General features: G+C 44.1%; 1 protein-coding gene across 1 annotated transcript in view; it reads right to left on the reverse strand.

Annotated features, from left to right (window-relative positions):
* Positions 1–564: 564 nt before the first annotated feature.
* APOB (apolipoprotein B) overlaps positions 565–23,303 on the reverse strand; it is a gene marked incomplete at both ends in the record, with an annotated part of 36,738 nt that continues 13,999 nt past the window's right edge. The window contains 15 exon segments of the mRNA XM_084236008.1: positions 565–741; positions 743–2,023; positions 3,226–3,400; positions 3,493–3,607; positions 4,011–11,567; positions 11,978–12,351; positions 13,984–14,129; positions 14,589–14,776; positions 14,886–15,061; positions 15,619–15,829; positions 17,955–18,076; positions 18,892–19,068; positions 21,075–21,286; positions 21,686–21,853; positions 22,727–22,918. Coding sequence (XP_084092134.1) covers positions 565–741; positions 743–2,023; positions 3,226–3,400; positions 3,493–3,607; positions 4,011–11,567; positions 11,978–12,351; positions 13,984–14,129; positions 14,589–14,776; positions 14,886–15,061; positions 15,619–15,829; positions 17,955–18,076; positions 18,892–19,068; positions 21,075–21,286; positions 21,686–21,853; positions 22,727–22,918 — 11,271 coding nt within the window.

The raw sequence follows: 23,303 nt of genomic DNA on the forward strand, positions 1-23,303 counted from the left end.
TGGCTCAGTGTATGGTCATATCAATCCATATGGTTTGAATTTACCCCTACTACTGAAAGTTTAGCTGGAACAGAAGAATAAGTAAGAATTGCTATGAAAAATTAGAAGGTGATGGTAAATTCTCCTGGAGCGACCTTTATGTAGGAGCTCATGTCATTGACTGTGGCCAATTGTGCCTGTTTCAGTCACTTAGTGATATAGCTCAGAAACATGTGCTATGTTTGAATGGACAGGTCAAGCAATCTTTTATTTTATTATTTTTTAAAAATTTGTTTATTTAAACAAGAACCAGGGTAGGGGCCAGATGCGTGGGAAGGTGAGAGGATTCACCAGAGACAGAGCGGGGAACAGAACAGGCACACTGACGAAATACACTGCTGAGGGGAGCAACAGGCGAGATAGGAGAGGTCTTCCGCACCATGTGGGACCCTCCCCGGGCCAGTAAGGATTGAACCAGCACTGCAGGGGCTGCGGACAGCTTCACAGTGCTGTGCTCAACCACCTGTGCCACCAGGGGAGGCCCCAAGCAATCTTTTAGATGCAGCAATGAATTTTTCATAGTGATCAGAGGATCAGAGAGTTGGTCTGAAAAGTCCTATAGTTTCTATCTAACTGCTGGTGGCTATCAGAAATGATTTCCTTCATTACAAGAGCCCAGTTTTTAATTACTTCCTGAGCAGAGGTAGAAAGCTCTTTAATCTCTTTCCCTTTTCCACTTGGATCAGTAAGGATGAATGCCAAGGTATTCCTGGATATCTTTCTGCACAAATTGCTCAATGTGACTTGAAAGTTGGAAAGCAAAGTTAGCAGTACTGGCGGTGTATTTGGAATGGAAATTCTTCAGGACATCTACCATGTTCTTGATCAGGCTGATGATCTTTTCTTCGAGTTCATAATATTTCACTGTCCAGCTCACCATACGTGGATCAACATGTTCTTTGCGGCGAGACTCTATGAGCTCAAGGAGCCGCTGTAACTCTTGAGAAGCTTCCTGAAGTTTGTTTTGAATAAGTTCATTAACCGTATCAAAGGTCAGAGATAGGTTTTCTTTCATGAATTCAAGCACATATGGAATATATTTGTGGAAGATGATGTTGTTCTCCTTTTGGATAGCATTAATGAGATAAGTAAATTTCTTCTCCTTCAAGTGTTTAATTTCTCCTTCTATCTTTTGGAAAATGCGCTGCAAAAATCTCTGAAGATTATTCAACATCTCTGTAGTCTTGATAAGCTGGATGTCATTCAGTGCTCTTTGGACACTTTGTGATAAAGATTTTAATAGCTTCTGCAACTGGTAGCTTACATCTATCAGTTCACGGCTTGTAAAAACAAATTTAACTCTTAGGTACTTAATTAATTCAGATTTCTCTATCAGGTTGTGGAAATGGGAAAACATTATTTCTAATCCACTATAGATTTTTGAATGTACCTGGGACAGTACCTGCCCTATTTTTCTCATGACCACAGTGAAGAGCTCATCTCCTGAAAACGTGCCTGCTCTTCCTGGGAGCTGGTATCTGGTGAACTTCAGGTAATCAATGAACCAGTCAATCAGATGCTTGACTATCATATTATATTCCTGAATAACTCTTACTAAGCTGTCAAATACCTTATCATGGATTCTCTGGAAATCAACTCGGCCCTCCTGAGGCCACACTTCCTGGTACAGACTCTGGGCCTTATCCTTCCACTGCTGGTAGGTTCTAGAGGTGCTTCTGGCCACCCTCCAGAGCCTCGCGTCCATGTCATCAATGTGCCTCATGGCCCCTTGATAGGCCCACTCAGCATTGTTCTGCAGGCTTCTTCTCAGCTTTAAAGAAGCATCTCTGAGGGCGAGTCCCGTGTACTCCTCGTGGTACTTGTTAATACGGTCAAAAAGGGCCCCTCTGGCCTTGGACATGTTGTGTCCGAGAGAGTTTAGCAATTTGGAAGCTTCTTCCCAGTTCACTTTGATCTGAGATTGTTCAGATTCTTGGTACTTCATCTCAGCTTTGACTATATTGAGTGTTTTATCTGGAGAGAACTAACCAGAAAAAAAAAAAGGATGAAAAGAATGTTCTCAATAGTCCTGATTATATAACACAGTACACTAAAACTTCACTAGCAGTTGAAAGCAAATATCAGAGACGATCTTTCATATTCTGAAGGGGATTCATATTTCCTATGTTATTTCACATGTCTGTTTTATGGCTACACAAGTCTACTGTAATGTGCTCTTTATCATATGTCCCAAAGTGTAAACTTACCCATGGCATTTGCATAGTAACACTTAACGTGAGGCCTTCCTAGGACTGAAGATCAAAAAAGTGGGAGGAGGAGCAGAAGGAGGAAAAGGAAGAAGAAAAAGGGAGAAAGAAATATGAAAAGACTAATTCAGAGAAAGAAGAAACAGCAAAAAAGGATAAAGTATTCAGGAGAGACCTAGAATGCCAATGTTAGAAGCCATTCATTCTCCAAGCTTATGACAGGCTTTAGTGAGAGAACATGATTACTTCTTCTCTACTAATGCCATCTATGGTTTGGTCCTGGTAGAGCTGAAGTAAATGAGAAATTTGGCAAATCTCCAGTTCCATCATGGGGAAGAATTTTGAAGCCTCAAATGCTTCCAAAACCACAAAGTAAAGATATTCTTAGCAGTTAGCAGAATTTGCCCCTGATTTAGGTGATGAGGCATAACCCTCATCTTTCTAGCTCTGTCCACAATTAATAATCAAAATCTGCCAATTTTAACGACAGCTTTAATAATAATTAAAATCTGCAAATGACCCAGAGAACTTTCTAGAGAATAATTTCTTTTTTTTTTTTTGAAAGATTTATTTGTTTTTATACAAGAGCTGGGGTACAGGCCAGAGGTGTGGGAGGGTGAGAGGATTCACCAGAGACAGAGTGGGGAACAGAACAGGCAGACGACAGAAATACACTACTGAGGCAAGCAGCAGGCGCGACAGGAGAAGTCTGCGGCACCATTTGGGATTCTCGCCAGCCGGCCGGGATCAAATCTGCACTGTCGAGGCTGTGGACAGCTTCACAGCATGATGCTCAACCTACTGCGCCATGGGGGAGGCCCTAGAGAACAATTTCTTAGAGAAGAAGTTCATCCAGCTCATTGCTTATGTTTCACCTAAACTGAGAAAGCCCTGAAAGAATATTTTCTATTGAGTTAAATTTATCTGAACACATTTTCTACTTGCTCTTGGGGTGTACAATCCATCAGATGAGACGCACCTGAGGGTGGTGGTAGACATTCCATTTTAAGATAGCGTCATTGACTTCCAAGTCCATGGCCACAGCGCCTACGACTGCAGAGGAGGATCTACTACCCACATCTCTGTGGTAGCGCAGATGGACATCAGTGAATGCAGTACTGTTGGTATCAAAACGGACCTCTCCTGCCCAGTTCCTGAAAGGAGAAAGTCATCATGAAAGGCTGTAGAGATGGCAAAAATCACAATTATTAGGGGAAAGAAAGAAATTTCAATAAAACTTCCATACAGAAGTCCTTGATATCTGCCATCTTCTTTATATTCTGCATTGATGTCACGGTGGGCAAACGTTCCTTTGGTCTTACACATTAATGCACCTTCTTCAATTTGGTGTGTTCCCACAACTGTGTAGGAGAAATTATAGATTTCATTGGATTAATAACAATAGGACATCCGCAATTTCATGGTGAAAACTAGAAGAGTTATATCATAACTAAAAGTCTTAAAGGTTTGAAACATGCAGTCCACAATTTCTTTAAATACATAGCTAGAAGGAGATGTTATTGATCCTAAAATCATTACAGAAAAATATTTTTTTTGAAACTATTCCTCTTGAATGTCAATAGGTTCTCTACAGGTTGGTTTTTACATGGGTATAGAAATCAATATGTATCTCCTCCCTCTTCCTTTAAATTTTGCTGTATAGAATAATTATACCTCTAGTCATGCCTAAATACAGAATTATTTACTCACAATTCTCATTGAAAACATGTCACATCTAGAAGAGGGGTCAGGACATTTCCTTACCATGGAGGTCATATTCCAGGAACTGGATGGTTGAGCTGCACGTGGATTCCAGGAATGTTTCCATATGATCTACTTTGCTTTTCAAACCAGCACTCCAAGTGGCATTATACAAGGGAGAGGCCACCCCAAAATGGGCACTTAGTTTTCCAAAGGAAGGAACAAAAATTCCAGCAGGTACAGAGAACTTAATGGAAGGAATCTCAATAGTCTGCTCGGACATGATGGTGGTTGGCAACTCGAAGTCTGCAATCTCTTTGGCTGCCTCATTTAGATCCCAAACCACAGAGCCAACTGAAATACTTTTTGGAAAGGTGAACTGGGACACAGTTAACTGGGATTCAGGCACAGTTACCTCAAAAAAGGGAACTGAGGAGACTTCTGGTTCAGAATATTTTGTTAACACATCAACTCTGGGAAATTTCACCTTGGGTAGTGTTGGTAAGTTGAGAGTAAATGGTAAAGTACTTAACTTCTTGTAGATTTTTATTTCACTGAGGTCAAGTGTGTAGGATGGAAGCTGAAGATCTGTAAATGGGACTTGGAATGCAGGTGTGGCAAGAACTAACTTTAGATTATTTAGTCCGGGAACAATGAACTTATCAGCCAGTTCTTGCACAGGGACAGAGAAAGCATAGCCGTTGGGGGTTTTGGTGTACACAAGCGCAGTTGATGCACGGAGATACTGCTTCCTGTCGATGCTGGTGGTTACATCCAGCTTTAGGAGGTCCCATAAACTCTTGTCATAAACTGGTAGCACAATATCTTTGAGTAACTGTAGGTACCCTTCTAAGGAGCCTGCAATGTCAAGGCGAACCTCTTCTTGGTCATTGGAAAGCTGTACACTGTTGTGGAGAGCTCCAGAATGAACCTGGGCCTCACTTTTCCAGCTGACCTTCTGGTTCTCAGTGTTAGCATTCAGGGACAATTCCTGGCCAAGGTAGTTGATATCAAGGAAAGAATTGGGCTGACTCGCATGAACCTGAACAAGGGCTGACATTTCCCAAGGGGAGAGTTCCAGGGTGGTTTTGCCTGACTGCTCTCCGGATGTTAAAAAGAGACCCTTCAGCTGTAAGTGGTTTTTGGTATTGTGCTCCCAGATGGCATATATGCGTTGGAGGGTGGCTTCTCCAGCAAAATTTTCTTTTACTTCAAGGTTCCAGATGCCATCAACTTTGGAAGCCCCTTGCAGCTTCAATGAGGACCGAGTGCCCTTGGAATTCAAGTAAGTGCTGGCCTCATTGGCAAGCATTCCTGAATATTTCTGTGAAAGGACTGAGCCCTTGATATTTCCTTTGTTAGATGATTCAATGGAAAAGTAAGAGGTGAGGCTTTCTAATCTGAGCTTGTGGTCAACTTCTCCTGCAGCAGTAGAGTCCAGACTGGGGGAATTGAAATTGTACTTTAATTCAATGGATGAAGAGACAGTAGGCCTTGACTTGGTATTCCCATTAAGTGTCTGACTGAAATTCATATTCAAAATTGAAATTTGAACTTTTGCGATTGTTGTCACTGATGCTTCCAAGTTTTTTTTTGTTAAGCTAATGGTACTGTTATGACTGCCTCCCACGAATTCATTACTCAGAGACAAGGCTGTGGCTAACTTCAGCCCTCTTTTCCTTGTCAAACTGGAGGTGCCCTCTAGCTTGTACTGCAGAGCATCCACGACAGAAGAAGAGGAACTAAGGAAATGAACAACAATGTCTGATTGGTTATAAAGTTCAGCATTGGTATTCAGTGTGATGACACTTGATTTAAATGAAAAATCATAGGTAATATTGCCCAGGGCAGGAATTAAGATGTTCCTTGGGGTACTCAATATCTTGAATTCTGGAAGAGAAAACTCGAGAGGGCTTGTAGGGACAGGAAGGGCTGGCAGCTCTAGGGACGGCAGGACTAACGTATAGGAGGGCACATAGAAGTCAGAACCCCAGATGGTGAAACTGGGGGTGCTTATCTCTTCGGGGATCACATAGCCAAATGGTAACATCTTTACCATTGATGGAGAAGCTTCAATGTTGAAGAGTGGAATAGTGTATCCAGGAATTTGAAAGATCCTGGGTTGGTTATTGAGGGACTTTTCAACCTTGTACTTATCAAACTTGATTTTTGCTTCATTATAGGCATTGGTAAAAGAAACTAAAGCCTGATGTCTGCCTTTCTCAAATTGCCTGATGAAAGAATTGATGTTATGATTCATAAACACATAAAACGCATCCAAAGGAATGGAGATGGAATGCTTGTCTTTGTTTTTCTTGTACTGAGTCTTTACACTTAAATCAAATGACTGCTTTGTTGTTCTCAAAAATTCCTTCAAGCCTGTTTTTTCCCATATGGAGAAATCTTTCACTGGGGGAGTTGTGAGTGATGTATAAGGTAGAGTCATTTCAGGAATTGTTAAAGGAATGTTTAAGAAATCCAGGTTGGCTTCTCCATTTATTCCTACGTGGGCCTCGATATTGTTCTCATTGTTACCAGCAGATAAATCTTGATAGTATTTATACTGATTGAACCTGGCACTTGCTTGCCAACTGGCTTGTTGGGCACTTGGATTCAGAAGGAGTGCATAGTTATTCAGGAAGTCTATCTTTCCTGTCAATTTCAATGGAAAACTTACTTTCAAATTCCCTTCATTGTTTGTGGTTGCAGTGATCTCAAATGGCTGTGCTGAAAAGAAAAGAGAATTTTTCAAAGTTCCAATAACTTTCCCATTTAAATGAGCAGTGTGGTTGCCCATTATCTCTGCCTTCCTTTCTCCCAGCCGTGCTGTGCCTCTGGCAGTAAGGACACTGCGCCCAACATACTGGCATTCGACTTGTGACTGGATTTCAAATTTAGAAAAGTTAAGGAAGCCAGATTCATAAACCAAGTTTTGGTTTACTTTAAGTTGCTTGCTGTTGATCTTATTAGACAACCCAAAGGAAGTGAGGGGTCCGCCCATGGTAAAGCTGATATGTGATTCATGGTTTCCCTCATCTGAGAACTTGGGACAGGTCCATTTCCATGAACCGATTCCAGAAGAAGTCCATGCTACGTGTCCAGCTTCCAACAGGGTCTTGGTTTCATGGAGCAGGTCAGCCTGACTGGAGAACTCCAGTTTGGGGATGTTCAATTTGTGGGAGTACTTTGTGTTGCTGTCCAGGGTAAGCTGATCGTTAACCTTGACAAGCAAGCCATTTCTCAACTCCAGTGTATTTTTTTCTGTGTGTAACTGAGCCATTGTGCTCGATTTCCCCTCAATAGCATTTCCCAGATAGAGCACTTGACTGTCATGCTCCGTCTCTAGGTACTTGCTGGAGAACTTTATGGACTCCTTCAGAAACAGTGGGTTAATCTTTGGGTTTAAAAGTTGTGCATGTGCTTGAAAATCAAAATTGAGAACTTCTAGTTTGGACTCTCCTTTGACAGTGATGGAAGCTGCCATCTCTGAAGAAGTTACATTCTGAATCTTTGCATTTGCATCTAATGTGAAAAGGGAAGACTGGACTTTCATAATGCCATTCAGCTTGCCAAAAGTAGGTACTTCAATTGTGTCTGAAATGTGGGGAAGCTGGAATTCTGGTATGTGAAGATCTGGAACATGAAAATCTTTGAGGTCAAGATTTGGTATTAGGAATTCTGGAACTGTGATTTCTGGTAAATGGAAGTCTGGTAGAGTGATTCTAGTCAGAACAGTGTCCACTCCCTTCAGATCCTTTAGGTATACTTCTGGAACTGGCCACTGTAGCTCACTGTACAGCATTTGGTCAATGGTTCTGATGATCTTTGCTTTTATCTCTACAAAGTCAATTGTAAAGGAAGGAACATGGAAGGTATTGAGGATAGTAAATTCCGGTGTGGAAAACCTGGATGGGATTTTTATATCTTTCAACTTTTTGAAGTTTATCTGAAAAGATGGAATCTTTAGATCTGTCAGGGGGACTATGAAGTCAGGAGTCTGATATGTAGCTTCTTGAAGAGCACGGAGACTGACTTTAAAGGCAGGCATAGTCCCAAAGGTGGTCTGAATTTCGGGAACAGTAAACCCTTGTTCTACCAAGGCTTTCAGGTCTCTGGCCCAGGCTTGGACATAATACTGTTCTGCAAAGTCAGTAAGGTTCTTAGCGGCAAGACTCCACCAATCCGAAATGTAAGTGACCAGAGTACTATAAACCTGGCCGATCAGGGACAGGTACCGCTGGATTTCCTGCTGAATGTCCATTTGATACACTCGGTCTCGTATATCTTCTAGGACCTCTTGGAATTTTTCCTGCATGTAAATCAAAGGTGGTGAATTTAAAGCCTCCTGTAACCAGTTGAAGAGTAAGGTTATTTTGATGTCTTTGAGGTTTTCCAGATGGACTGAGACCATGTCCTGGATGTCCTCCATAAACAGTTTTAGGGCTTTAGCTTTCTGGGGAAGTTCCAGAGCCTGGATTTCACCATTGATTCTCTGAGTCACCAAGCGAATTTTGTTATTGGTTTCATCTACAAACTGGTGGTAATCAAAAGACCTTAATTTCTTTACCAACATGTCAAGGAATCTGTTTACTTCTTCAATGAATGTTTGAAATGACAATGCTTTAAGCTGCTGGACAGCATCATCAATAAACCCAGACAATTTCTCAAAGTACACTTTTATCTCAACTTGTTGTAGGACATTGCTTAGCTTTTGAACAGTCTCTGTCAACTTAAATTGGTGGACCAACTGTGCTAATTTATCCATTAAAACCTGCATGTGTCGATCTAGTTCATATGACTTAATAAAATCATGGGCTATCGTTCTAAAAGCACTGATTTTCTCATTAACTTTAACATCTTCAATAAGACGTTCAACACAGTATTTGACATGACCAATAATTTCCTTTATTTTTTGAAATGGAATTGTAGTTCTCAAACGATCCAAAAGCACTGTGACATTAATAGCATCTATCTGTTGCTTTAACTTTTCAGCAAGGTGCTGGAAGTCTATGTTCTGAATCTGTGTCTTGAGCTGTTGTAATATTTCTTGTATCTGGATTCTGATTTGATACTTAGCATCCATATTTTGAACCCAAGAGGCAGTGCTACTTCCAATTTTGTTTAAATCAATCTTTTTGATAAACAAAGATAGATTATGGATTGTTTTGACTAAATTCACACGGACATGATAATGTTCATCAAGAATTTTCAATTTCTCAATGATTCGCTCAATCATCTTAGCAATAGCTATTTTAAAATCATGTAAATCATAATTAGCTTTAATATACTGATCAAATTGTATCACATATACTTGTAGTTGAGATAGTATTTCATTAAAGTTGATTTGGGCATTGTTCAAGGCAATTTGTAGATCATTTCCTGTAATTCTGTAATTTTTTGTGAAAGCATTTAGTTTCTCCTTGGCACTTAAAACTTGTCTCTCCCAATTGTATGCCTTCACATAATCATTCACTTGCTGTGGGAGTTTGTCCAAAGCCTCTCTGTAGTTCCTCGTAAACTGATCAATATTGATGAGTTTTAATTCTTTCTGTATGCTTTCCAGTGCTGCTATGATTATTAATCTATTCTTCTCAAAATATGCTGGCAGGATTTTAAAGAATGGGAGGTTGATGGTGTGCACAGCTTGATTCTTATCATATTTTACGGAAGCAACGATTGTGAATTTTTGGGGCTGGTCAACAGTGTCCCTCATCGACAAGACATCGATGATATTGATGGGCTCACTGAACAAAAATGGCACTTGAATGGGTGTGTCCAGCACGCTGAGGTCAGCTAGGCCTTGTCCATTAAGCTCAACACCCACTTTGTCTTTTGTATTGTAAGCATCCCAGTCCTGGCTGTATTCATTTTTGTTCAACTGGGTCTTTACTTTCCAGGTGCTGATCTGCTCAGCTGGAGTGAGCAGGACATTGACTTTATGATCAAGTGCAGCATTGATGCTCCTCTTGGACAGGAGATGGTGGCTTGTGGATCCTTTGTAATCATGAGTGAAAGTAAGGGCCAGAGGTTCAGCTTTCCACTGGAATTTGTTGTACAGCTGCCCGGTGTGATCTCCCCAGAGACGTAGTTTCCCGTCAGCACTCGTATGCGCATCCACAGTCATGGTGAATGGGGCCATGACAGAGCGGAAAGCGTTGCTGAAATGCAGTGAGTCTGAATCATAGTTTGTACTAATGTCGATCGCTGATGCCAACCCAGAGATTTCTGTGTTGAGCCGATGGCTGAGCTCTGTCCCTTGTACCTTCGCCAGAGTGTCTGCTTTACAACTAGCTGTTAAGTCAGCATAAGAAATGGAGTAGATGTGCTTTATTTCATCATCTTGGTATGTTCCTTTAATGTTCCCACCCACATTCAGCTTCAGAGGTTCAAGTCGTGCTTTCCCGTGGTTGGTCACAGTCAGAGTATTGAATTTCAGGTCATTGTTTAAAGCAGTCACAAGCAAAAAGGGTTGAAGCTGCAAATTAAAACTTTGCTTGTAAAACTTGTCAGAGCTGTAAGTGTTGTCGAGTTTGGAGGAGAAGTCCAGCGACAGCCCGGCCACGTTTAGGTGGTTTGTGTAGTCAAAAGTCATTGCAGCATAGGAGCCCATCATGTCACTGGAAAGCTTAAGTCCCTCCCCATTGATTTTGAAGTTGAAGATATTTTTGCCATTGACACCTAGGACCATGGCCTGAAAAGCACTTCCCAAGGACATCTCTGTGAGGGAGGCTTTTCCATCCAGACGGAATTGTGCATTGTGTTCCCTGAAGCGGCCATTCGTAGTTAATAGCATCAGTGCCCCAGAGAGACCCAGGGCAGCATCCAGCTCATTCTCTATCACCAGGGGACTGAACCTCAAGTTGGTAGTTGCACTGGTGGACATTCCATCTTGTCCGATCTTTAGGGTTGCTTTGTGAGCACCACTGCGAATTCCATCAGTGCCAGAGCTGTCAGCGTTTAATTCAAGACCACGGGAATTGAGTGATCCAGAAATCACGGTGAAGAATCTCAGCAACTTGTAGTCAGCCTGATATTCAGAACGTAGCAGTGCATTTTCCTTAGAGAAGATCAGATCCACCTTGTTAGAAGTGACAAAGTCCTCATACTTTCCATTGGTGTCAGATTTCAGAGCCAGCTTATAGTTCTCATATTTCAGGGAAGCAGTATTTTTAATGACGCCATCTTGCAGATCCGAGGTGGAGGTGACAGAGAAGGTTCCATCTTGGTATTTTCCTGTTATCTGGTTGGAGCCCTGAATGAAGGAGGAGTTAAACATCAGGCTGGACTCTCCATTAAGTTGGCCGGTGGCAGGATCCCGGTGATAGGATAGGCCATATGTGCCTTGACCATAGAACGAAAAGACTCTGAACTGCCCATCAATCTTGACTTCCTTGACATACAAGTGCTGTTTCTTTCTTGAGTCCAAATGCACAGAAGCAGACATCTGTGGTCCCCAAGGACTGGAGGCATCAAACATCAGCACACCTTTTGCAGCTGGATTGCTTCCAAATTTTGCTACATGACTCAATTTGATATTTGAATCCACAAGTTTGTGGTTTAGAGAGCCATCACATGATAATGTGAACGTATTCCTGTGGTCATACGTTGTCTCTCCAGATCCTAACATAAAAATTAGAACACATTGGTTATGTTAAGTAATACATTTCCAGAAATTTCTAGGCAGAACATCTTCCAAAATTAAAGTCCCATTGATCTGGATCGGTTATGCAAAAATCCCCTCCATCTATAACCCAAGCATAAAATCTGATAGCAAAAGGCATTCCTCCAGGAAGTCTTGTTGGGTTCCCTTAGCAAATGCTCCACTATACCTGTCATAGCACCTCTCACCCTGCTGTCTTTGCTATTGCCTGGTGAAATATTTGATAACATATTATATATTTAATATTTTAATTAGTTGAATAAATGAATGAAAATATCTGTAAGCGCAAGTCTTTTCCTCCAAGAGGCTATCCCACTCTAGCCCGTGATTAATTAGCCCTGTGTGGTCTCTCCCCCCCAGCCATGTTCACCTTGCACGCTGTAGGAGAACAGGTCCACTATGGAGCTGGCCTTCATGTGGTACTGAGACCGCAGCCTCAAGAGGTTTGTGCTAGTGTTGCCACCAGTGTAGGAAGCAGACCAATTGTACACATTGCTGTAGATATTTGTGGAGAGGTCAAGAACACCCAAGAGAGGTAACCGCAGCTGATACAACTTGGGAATGGTGAACGTGGGGACTTGGAACTCTCGAGATGGCACGTGGAGTCCCACAGCCTTGAGGTTGAGGGCTGGTGTTCGAATAGTCTCTATCATCTTTAGATCTTTGGAGGTCTTGCCACCGAAAGGCACAGGGATTTCAATTTTCAAATTGTTCTTGTTCAAGGTGTATTTAACCCGGCCATCACTGAAAGGAAAAACAGAGATGATGTCTCCACTGTCAGACATTAGGAACTAAAAGTCTCTGCCTTGCAGGCACTAGTGCACGTGCCCTGTTTCCAAACCCATGTGGCACCTTTCCTCCTTCCGTGCCTGGAAACCTTTGCTTTTACCTCCACTCACCAAATACCCAAATTCATTCAAAGTCCTTCAAGAGCTGCTTCTTCCTTTACTGTCCCATCTAAGTCACAGTTAATTTTCCCTGCTCTTAGAGCGATACAGTACCTCATACCTGCCTCAAAGAGGATGTCATTATCCTGCTTATATAATTAGCATTTATTTGCTCATTTGTCAGTGTCCACATGGAGAATCCTTTCTGGAGAAAGGTTTATACCTTATCTGGTTTTTATCTTTGCACCGCAACTCATCCAGTTGCCCATCAGGGACACTCGCCACATACTCACTAAACTAAATTGAGGCCACTTGATGTGCAGAAAGAACATAGTTTGTGGGAGTCTGTACTCTTGGGTTACAGCCTGAGTTTCCACAGATACCAATTAGTGATTTGCCTCTCTGAGACTCAGTGATGTTATCTGTGTATAAAGATCATGGTTTCTTTTCTGCTGGCCTCATCGAGCTGACCTTGGATAATAAGTGAGAAAAAAAAATCCCTAAAAGCCTTGTGCGGTCTTTTCAGTACTGTGCCCAAAGAAGAGGCTATTAGGATAACCCAAGCATGAAGGCGGATGGCAGAGTGCACGTGTAAGCAAATAATCTGCTCCTGACTGCCGGGGACTAGGTGCTTCCTACCCTGGATCCTGAGACTGATGCAGCCCTACTCAGTGCTAAGATCCTGAGCCTCTTCAGCATGGCACAGAGAAGCACCGTAGTGAGGGGGTTCCTGGGTCCCCTGAAGCTGCCATCCTTTTCTCTCATCTAAGTAGGCTTTGCCCATATGAAATCGGTAGATTTCATCCCTATGACACTTATTTGGCTAATTAATCTTTGGCAAGCCATGCGGCACAGGCCACTTGTGTTCTTAACCCTGAAGATAATACAGAAAACCATCCTGAAACAACAGCCGTCTTCTCAGCTCACGGTCTATCTTTTTTTTTTTTTTTCAATTTTCATGAAATAAAGCATTTTGCATTTCTGTAAATGTAGAAGTGAATGAACAGCTTGGAACTCAACTTCCCCTCAAGCGTGAAGCCACACGCCTCTCTGAGGGCTCCCCCATCATCCAGGGCCCACTGGCTGTTTGGATCCTCGAGAGCTTGACCCAAACCTGGAGCCAACAACTCCTTTAGCCACTCCCAGACCCTTCACAAACAGGAGCATATCCTGATCCCAAAACAAGGAGGGGGCCTGCTTATAAAGGAGGAAAACAGAATGGCTTTCAGATTCAGGTTGTGGTGGATAAAGCACCTCAGGGTGAAAGTGCCAGAACCCCCCAATTACCTTCTTAAGTTCTTTCTTGGTGTTACCTTCTTGGTGTTCATATTATTACCTCATGATTATTAATGCAAAAATGCCGCAGTATTTATGCTACAGGTATTCATCTCTCTTAGCATGTCCCTTACAATATGAAGAAAGCTTAAATCATGCTAAGCAAAACCTTCCACTTATTTTGCATGGCTCAAGACATTTTTTCTCATTTTACCTTTTCAAGAAGAGGTTTTCTGGGATGCGGAAGTCTGGGGAACCCATCCTTTGGAGGTACAGCTCTCTTAGGCCATTGAAGTGATCTTGCAAATTTTGGGCATATGGAAGATTTCTGGATGTGCTCTCAAGCCACGTGTTTGCTGCCTACAAAATGACAGATGTCTTCAGAGCAACAGGCAAAGGTGGGTCTCAAAGAACAATGAATAATTGTTGGGAATTCGTATTTGACAGATCACGTGATAAACAGAATGACATGCTAAAAATTAAAAATCACAGGGACTTATGAACTTGGGTTGCCAGTCATTGATCTCTTCTTGCATGCTATAAAAGGAATATCTAACAGGAGCCAACCCCCTACTCAGTGTCCTGATGCTCCCTTTGATAACCTGGGACCAGCAAACTTCCTCTTAGCAGGAATCATCTGACAGCTATCACATCCGGCCTTGTAACTGGCTGGCTGTGCACGCATGAATGTGTCTTTTCCTGCCAGGAATTCCCTGGGGGTGGGTGCATGCTGTAGCCCACCTCCTTCACCAAATCAGAGATGAGCATGTAATTAACACTTATAACCATGCATTTATTGACTGCCTGATTTGTACTTACAACTATTAATTTGGAGCCCATGTGCCGGAAAGTCATGTCTGTTTGAGGAACCCTGCGATCCAAAAGACTCTTGGTGTACTTATGCAAGCTTTTGGGATAATCAGAGAGGTCCACGGGGAAATTGGAGGCCACTTTTTTGGTATCCACGTTGGTACCTGTATTCCATTCAAATTCAATCTTCTCTTCATCTGAAAAGGCACATGTGAAAGAGAGGTCAGAGGCCAGGTCAGCCCCAGCCAAGGCTCTGAGCCCTGCACTTAAGCACCCTGGACGTGCTTGTGGGGCTGAGGTACCCACCGTAATGCCACGTCAGCTTCTTGGCGATTGTTGAGCCATAAGCTGTGGCAGATGAGTCCATTTGGAGCAGCAGTTTTGTGGGAGACCACAGGGTGTGGACCTCACTTCTGGCTTCTGCTTGCAGACGGGGTATGGAGATGACACCTTTGATTTTGCCTTCTTCGTTCTTGTCACAGCTATTAAAATGAAAATCAGCCATAAACATCAATGATTTTGTCCATTCCAAGGAAAGATGAAGATTAAACGGAAGTTCCATTGGTGGTGGTAAAAATGAGATACACAAATGGCTTAGAGGAGTGGCCTTAGATAAACTCATTAGCTTCTAAAGCCTCCTCCAGTACAAAGTCAGGTCTTTCCAGAGAGATACAGGAGAACGAAAAGGTGTTTGAAAACTGTTTCCATCCTATTCTACCATTAACGGGTGCTGTTGCCTTGACCAAATTAATGAGCCCTGCTGAGCTACCATTTCCTTATCTACTGGGTTGTTGGGGAAACAGAGGGAAAAAAAAGCATCATGGCTTTTCCGACAACACAATATAAGACAGGGAAACTTGAACCTGCTGTGCAGTTTGCTTTGAGGACTGAGATCATTTCTTTAAAGCACCCGACTGAGCCTGATGAGTGGTAAGTGGCCAGGGAATGGTAGGGAGATTCTGGCCATGTGCTGAGGGGCAGGATGTGGGGGGCTCTCTCTGCCCTGCACTCAGATCACATCACCTTGCACCTTCCTTACCTTACGTGGCCGGTGAGTGTGACCTCAGTGATCTTATTGTTCTGAATGTCCAGGATGAGCTTATAAGATTTTTTTCCTTCGGCTGATTCATCACGAACCCTGAGGATGGTCCCAAGTTCAACATCAAAATCTGGGACTAGGATTTCACTGGACAAAGTCATACTTTGCCGGTTATATCTGAACCTCAAGGTCGCGTCAGTTTGCTGCACCCCTAAAAGAGTGACAGGAGAACAAAGGCGTAAACATTCAGAAGCATTGTTTAGGAGGGAGGGAGGAAAAGGCAGAAAAATCTCAGTTCTCAATACACGCAAGTGAGGACACAGTTCAGGATTTCACCTTGATTTTCTAGCTCAGTAGAGCTCGTACATTTGTTCCATCTGGGAATATTTATCGACTTCTGTGATGTGCTGGGGACTGCTCTTGGCACTGGGGAGCCCCTGCTCTCATGGAGTTTACATTATAGTGGGGGGGGCTGTTCAGAGGAGAAACAGGTAAATCACATATGTCAGGTGGCAATACGTGTTGTAAAGAAACGGGGAGCTGGGCAAGATGATAAAGGGTAGAATGGAACAGAAGAGGCGCCGTTTCACGAGTGATGCTCACGGATGCTCTGACAAGGGGCAGGTGAGCAGAGACCTGAATGAAGACAGAGGCTGAGCCATGCCATGATCTGGGGGGAGAACATTCCAGCAAGAGAGAATTGGAAACACAAAGGCCCCACGTGGACCACATGGCGCGTGAGGGGAACAGTCAGGCTCGAGGTCCTGGGGCGTCAGGCAGAAGGGTCGTCTCTCTGTTACTCACCTATGATGTCCCTCCTGGTTCCCTGCCCCCCTCCCTGGCTTCCCCAGTCCCCCACAGCACCTCTCTTTCTAACATGATTCCAGGTTTCCTCCAATCCACAGGCTTGTCCATCTTACAATTTTTGTGAAATTGGCATATGACATTTTTGTCAGCAGGCGCCCCACCCCATCTGCCCTCATGAGCTTTGTTTTTCTGATTTAATGTAGCTCCATCAAAAACAGACTTCCAAATGGAATACCTCTAAGTCTCCCCCTCAACCCTGCTCTTCCCACAGCTATTTCCATCTCTGCAAACAGCAGCTCCAGTCTTTAGTGGTCAGCTCAAAACTTAGCCTCGCCCTGGTGTCCTTTCTCTTGCCCTCAGCACCCGCTGTGTCGGCAACCCTCGTCAGCCCACTCTTTAAGCTATGGCCTGAAGACCCCTGCCCTCTCTCCAACCCAAAGCGCTGGAGTTACTGTGCCTTGGGTCACTGCCACAGACCGCCTATCGGTTTCTCTGCCCATGCGTTTCCTCGGATATAAATTAAATGATGAGAACTCTTCAGTGGCTTCTCATTTCACTCATAGTAAAAGTCAGTGTCCTTACCACAGCCTACCAGACCATGGCTCCCCCTCTCGCCACCTCACCTTCTACCATCTTCTGCCCTGCTCTCTGCTTAGGTCATATTGATTTCCCTCCTTTCCTTCACACCTGGCAGCCATAGGCCTGCCTCAGGACCTTTGCACTGCCAACCCCTTAGCCTATAACCCTCTTGTCATATGGCTTATGTCCTTACCTCCTTCAGGTCTCTTTGTTTTTCTCTTTGTTTTTAGTTTATTAATATTTTTAAATTTTATATATTTTTTACATCATTTTTCATTTAGCACAATGTATGCCTTTTCATCTTGGTTATAGTCCCCGTACAATTCCCAGCCCCCCTTATTTTGACCTTAAACCCTCTCCCCCTCCCCACCATAGTGTGTCTCTGGTTTATAGTTGCTTGTTGATTTTGATTTTTACTTTATTATAATTAGTCTTTTTCCTGGTCCCTTATTTAGGTTTTCTAGATTCCTGCTATGAGTGAGACCATCTGGTATTTTTCTTTTTCTTTCTGGCTTATTTCGCTGAGTATGATCCCTTCCAGCGCCATCCATGTTGCTGCAAATTGCATGAGTTTATCTTTGTTGATAGGTCTCTTTTTAATGTCCCCTTTACCAGTGAGACTTTCTCTTATCATTCCAAAGGCCACTGCATTCCTCCAACCTTCTTCCTCCCCACCACTCCCAACCTTTCCTAGACCTCTCCATGGTCTGTCTCCTCCCCAGCACCAACACAACTTTCTGAACATTTATCTGCTTGGTTGTTTACTGAAAAGTCCAAGAGAACACAGCTTTATCTCTCCCTTTGGTGCTTGAGCCTCAGCTCTCAGAACTGGCCTGACCCTTCTCAGTCTCTTTAGTAAATATTTGTTAAATACATCAAATGAACACTTGAAGCTAAATTAACACCTGAAGCTGAGGCCGAGAGGGAGGCATCTTTTCCTGGATACCTACCCTCCGCCTGAGCCACAAACTTCAGTGTGTCCACCAAAGCTCCACCATCTCTCTCGAGTTCGTAGGTTGCGCTGGCCGAATACTGCTCCACTTCTCCCGTGGGCCTCAGCTCCAGCTGGAACCTGCAGATGTTACAGAGTGTATGTGCTTCCCATTAGCGCTTTCTAGATGCTGCTGCTGCTTTCCAAGGAACCCAGACCCAATGGTAGCACGAATGTGGCCTTTAACACCATCTTTTGTCTTTAACTCTTAGTGATCTTTGTGATCACTTTCAGTCCCTCCAAGAGCCCATGGCCCAGGCAGCCTCGGGATCCCAGGGCTTTGGGCCAGCAGAGCAGGACTTGGCTGGTTGTGTCAGCAAAGCTGGGGGCTGCAGTGAACGAGGGAGGGCTGCAGACAAGCGCCCTCAGCTTGGCTTGGCCATGTCAGTGGGCTCTGGAAGGCCACATTCATGTGTGTGGCGGCCCAGACACCAGTCAGTGAACCAGAGGCCAATTGGAACCTGTGCTGTGATTGAGCACTGCCTCACTAATGCCAAAGGAGAAAGAGCAGGTGCCCTCGAACAAAGAGGTACTTTTAAAGGGGGGTCCTTAGTGGCAGTGGGTGAAGTTCCCTTGGAGTTTCCTTGAACTTCCTTGGTTGTTGATCTTTAAGCTAATCCCCTTTAGGGGTTATGACTCCTCACCTTCTCACACTGCCCCCTCTCCCCCAACCTATGGAGAAAGCACCCTACATTCAAAGTTTAGGCAGGAATCTGGGCACCCTGCAGGTGTGTTGGACAGAGGTCCATTGTATTAAATAATCAAAGACTGCACCCCCTAAGGCTGGTGGCACTGGCTACAAGCTGAGGGTCCCCCCCCCACAGCACTGTCAGCGGCCCTATGCAGGTGAGCGATCCTGGGGGGGTAGTGGTGGGGGAGCACTGAGCATCTCTGACCTGGTGTCCCCTGGGGAGTAGGGGCCAGTGTCTGTGGCGCTGGAGCTGGAATGAGAACCCACGGTGCAGTAGTCCATGCCGGGGAAGACAGGCTTGCAACCCGACCAGAACTGTCTGGCATATATCAGAGATGGAACCGCTTCCGTTTTGGTGGTGGAGACCAGATGCAATGTGTTACTGGGGAGGAAAGCAAAACCTGCGTTATCTTCCAGTCATGGCTCAAAATGAACATCACTGATTCTCACAGTGCAAACGCCTCCTTCTCCTGCTCTCTGTCTCCCCTCCGTCTACACCACCGCACAGTCTTTGATTTATTCAGGAAGGAAAAATAGCTCAGAAGAATACCAACAAGGTTAACAATCAAGGGACTCAGGTTTCAGACTTTGCGCTGAGTCCTTTACACTTGTTAGCTGTCCCCAAGAGTCTCATTTTGCAAAGGAAACAGAGGCTTGAGATGTTAATGAGCAGATTACTGGGAACTGAAATCTCAGGGGAAGAGAGATGCCTGACTCACTTTCATCTGATGGCTCTTCTTCTCTACCATCCCCTGCCAGTATTGCTCATGTCACGTCTCTCTCTGTAGACACACACACACACACACACACACACACACACACACACACACACACATTTCTTTCCCTTCTAGCCCCCGCTTGTCTTCCTTACAGTCAAGAAATCTGCAATCTCCACTTTCAACCTGCTTCTTGCTGAGCTGCCTCCGACTGCCCCTCCTCCCATGGTGCTTCGTGAGGCCTTTCCAGCGCATCTCCAATCCCCTTCTTTCTCTGAACTTCAGTGGACATTTTTAGGGTTTATTTTCCTTGATCTCTCAGCAGCATGCAGCTTATAGCTGACTTATGGATAGATCAAAATTTTAAGGTTCCTAGCCACTGAAAACATGACGGCAATTCCCTCCTAAGCATGTACTTAAAAAATTGAGAGCAAGACAATTCAACCAAGTCGTGATCTTACACAAGGATGCTTCCTTTGAAATATCATGTTCATTTGCCGGCATTATTTCCTCATTTTAGGGGGTGCCCTAAGTTTCAGCTTTGTTTGGGGACTGCACCCCAAAGAGCCAACTTTGGCTTGCTCATAGGGTATGCTCCCTTTTGGACCACTCCTGGCTTCCATCACCTTCTGTGGCCTTGGTTCTTTGCCTTGGGTCGTGCCTTTGCACACTTTGCTGCTTATGTTTCCCTGTCCTGCGTTTATATTCTCCACGTTTCTGCTCATGTCCCTCACACACAGTGTTGTAAACCAATGTTACCCCATAAAAAATGTCCAGACTTCTTAAGATGGCTCCTTGGGGGACCCTAGCCAGCCCCTCCACCATCTCTCACCCTGGTCTCAGCATTTCTTAAACTTCTGAACCACATTCTTCCCCCGGGCTAGTGTGGGGCTTTTCTCTCTCCCTGGAAATACCCCCTTGCCTGGATAACCTGATATCACCTTGAGATGCCAACTCAAGTATCACTTTCTTCAGAAAGTTTTCCATCGCTGTCGCGATGTTGGACGCTGGTCCTGGAAGTGTCCACTACCTGAGCTTCACTTTGGAGTTACTGCTTGTTCATCATCCATCCTTCCTGCATGCTGCCAGCTCTAGGAGGTGGGGGCTTCATAGCTCAGCCAGCATACTGTGTAGGTGATTTGATACTATTTTTGAGTTGACAAAGTAATGTATTCAAAATGTGGAGATGGTGGTAAATCAGGGTTTGAGGATATCACCGGGAACAGCACAATCAACCCTGGGTCTCCCCATAGTCCTGAGATTTGGACCTGCAAGCTTTGCACTGAGCCAGCAGCCAGAGGGCAGCATGTCCTTTGGCATTTTTCCTGGGAAACTTGTTCTTTTACCAAGCATGGCTTTTCTAGAGCTAATATTTCTTCATTCTCAAAACAGATGAACATACAACAGCAACAAAAACAAAAATACATGGCCTAGTAACAATTAGAAATCTTAAATCTCAGTTTAGTAGGATGTGTAAAGTTGAGGACGTTATAATTATTTAATCAGTCTAGGCTAGGTTAAAAACAGGTAATCCAGCACCTTCTTTTCCCACAGCCCTCATGTCTACTGGGGCCTCAATTATCTCAAGCTGCTGCCTGGCTGGCCAGGTCCAGCGATACAATGTCAATTCTCTCTTTCCAACTGGCCAGTCAGATCTAGATGAAAGAATTACCTGCCACTGAACAGCCTGACTGGCCTCTCCGGGGAAGGAATGATGAACTTCAGCTGCCCGGGTTTCAAGGCAACTCGCACCTCCAGGCCTGACTCGTGGAAGAAGTTGGTGTTCATCTGGACCCCACTCCTAGCAAAGTCCGGGACGACAATGCCCATATTTGTCACAAACTCCACAGACACAGAGGGCTTGGTCACCAGTTCCATCTGCATCTATAAATCAGAAAGTGACCTGTTCAGCTTCTTAGATCCCTCGGCTCCTGGCTGTCGGCTCTGCAACCCTTCCCCCCTTTAATGGGCAGACACCTCTGGAGAGCTCACACCTCAGGTAACATGACTGTGGTTTGTTCACAGTCAAGTTCACAGTCAGGTTCTCAGATCACACAACCCTGAAGCCCAAGCCAGGAAGTGCCAAGTGACCCGTGCGCATAATGGATGGAAAGATGACAGAAATCCTCACTCACTGAGAGAATGACTGAGCTCTCATGTTAGTGCCACGGCCAGCTGGAGCTGGCAAGGTAGCACATCCTAGCGAGACCCTCATAGTGTTCACACACATCTATGAGGTGATGACAGTGGTGGCACACTTTGCCTGGAACTGGACAGTCTTACATTGGCTGCTTCCAGCTTCGCCCCTGCCTTGACGCCAGGAGTGAGGATGCCAGAGGAAGACACTTGCAGCTGAAACCCAAGTCCGGTGGGGAGTTCAAAGGCGTTGTCCATGAAGAGGTAGTGGAGAAACAAGTCATACTTGGAGCCTTTTTTTAGGGCGTCTCCAATCTGGAGATCAGACAGAGACAGCAGCTGAAAGTGAGTCTCATCGGAGTGGACTTTGTGAAGGCAACTTCCTACACTGGGGCAGAAATTATTCTACTGTACCCAGAAAGGAGGAGACTCCCATATTTTGATTAGCTGAACAGTTTGAAATGTGAAGATAAAGGATTATTGAGTTCAACAAATCACCACAGAAAACAATTGCAATGGGTAGATATGTCATTTTCAACTTGTGGTTCGGAAGGCATTCAAAACCAGGCCTGGCCTCAGAGCTTTCTGACATTTACCACAGCAAAGCTCAGCTTCATTCTGGTTTTCAGGAGTCTACAGGTAAGTCGGGGCTTGCTTGAAATTCAATATATCATGGTAAAACCATTTTATTTTAAACCCGTGAGTCAATTGAGATGATGTACATGTTAGTATGCATTTTTAAAAAAATAACATTTCTAGAAATAAATTAAAATCTATTAAAGCCAACTCCCTATTTATGAAATCCTAGGGAATATATTTGGATATTTCTGACCTTATTAGTAAATTAATAATAATAATAATAAAATCTATAGCTCATATTCAGATAGTACATTACAGTTTGTCAAATGGACTCTCTCATAATCATTACATCATCTCAATATTAAAAGTGATCTGTAGTATGGGTTACATGCACTAAAAAAGATACACCTAACATTATGAATCGCTTAATCTCTAAATGTTAACAATTCATTGCAATCCAAGAATCTTCTTCACTGGAATTCAAAGCTAACTTCCCTCTTTGAAGGACACACACACAGATTATTTTTGGCTTGTGTGGTCTGGATCTTAAGGGGCGACAGGAGGTCTAACAAGAGCTAGTTTCGCTGGCCTCTGATGGGGCCCACTCACCATCTGGGGGATCCCCCGCAGAGTGTGAACACTGCCCAGTAGCATCTTTCCCAGGAGCTGCAGGTCCTGGATTCGGACAAAGCCCAGCTCCTCTCCCAGGATCTGGAGGTAGGCTCTGGCTTCTGGGAATTCTTTGGATTTCAAATCTTTGATCAGGTTCTGAACATTGAGCATAATTCCTTTGACCATGTCCTGGGGTGTGAGCAACAAAATGTCTGGTGAGATGTCAACACCGTCGGACGGCTAATTTAGATTACGGACATGGGGCCTGTTGGCTACAGCCATAATGGGCCACACAGACACTCCCTGTGGGGACACTCACAGTGGATGTCGGCATGGGGAGGGGTCTCCCCTCCTGGATGCCAGGACCCCAGGGGCTCCCCAGGATGAGAGTAGTCTCTGTCCCCTAACCCCTGTCCCTGCTTTCCCCTCTCTCCTTTGACTAGGGAAGAATACTAGGGGTTCCTGGAGATTATGTGGCTGCTCAATAAATTGTTCAAAAGCTTGACAAATGCTGGCTCCTACGTAAGTTCTTAGAGCAGTTTGCAGGCAAATGCATAGGCACTAAGGAGGGGAG

The sequence above is a fragment of the Talpa europaea genome, assembly GCF_964194135.1.
Source record: "Talpa europaea genome assembly, chromosome: 6".
NCBI lineage: Eukaryota > Metazoa > Chordata > Mammalia > Eulipotyphla > Talpidae > Talpa > Talpa europaea.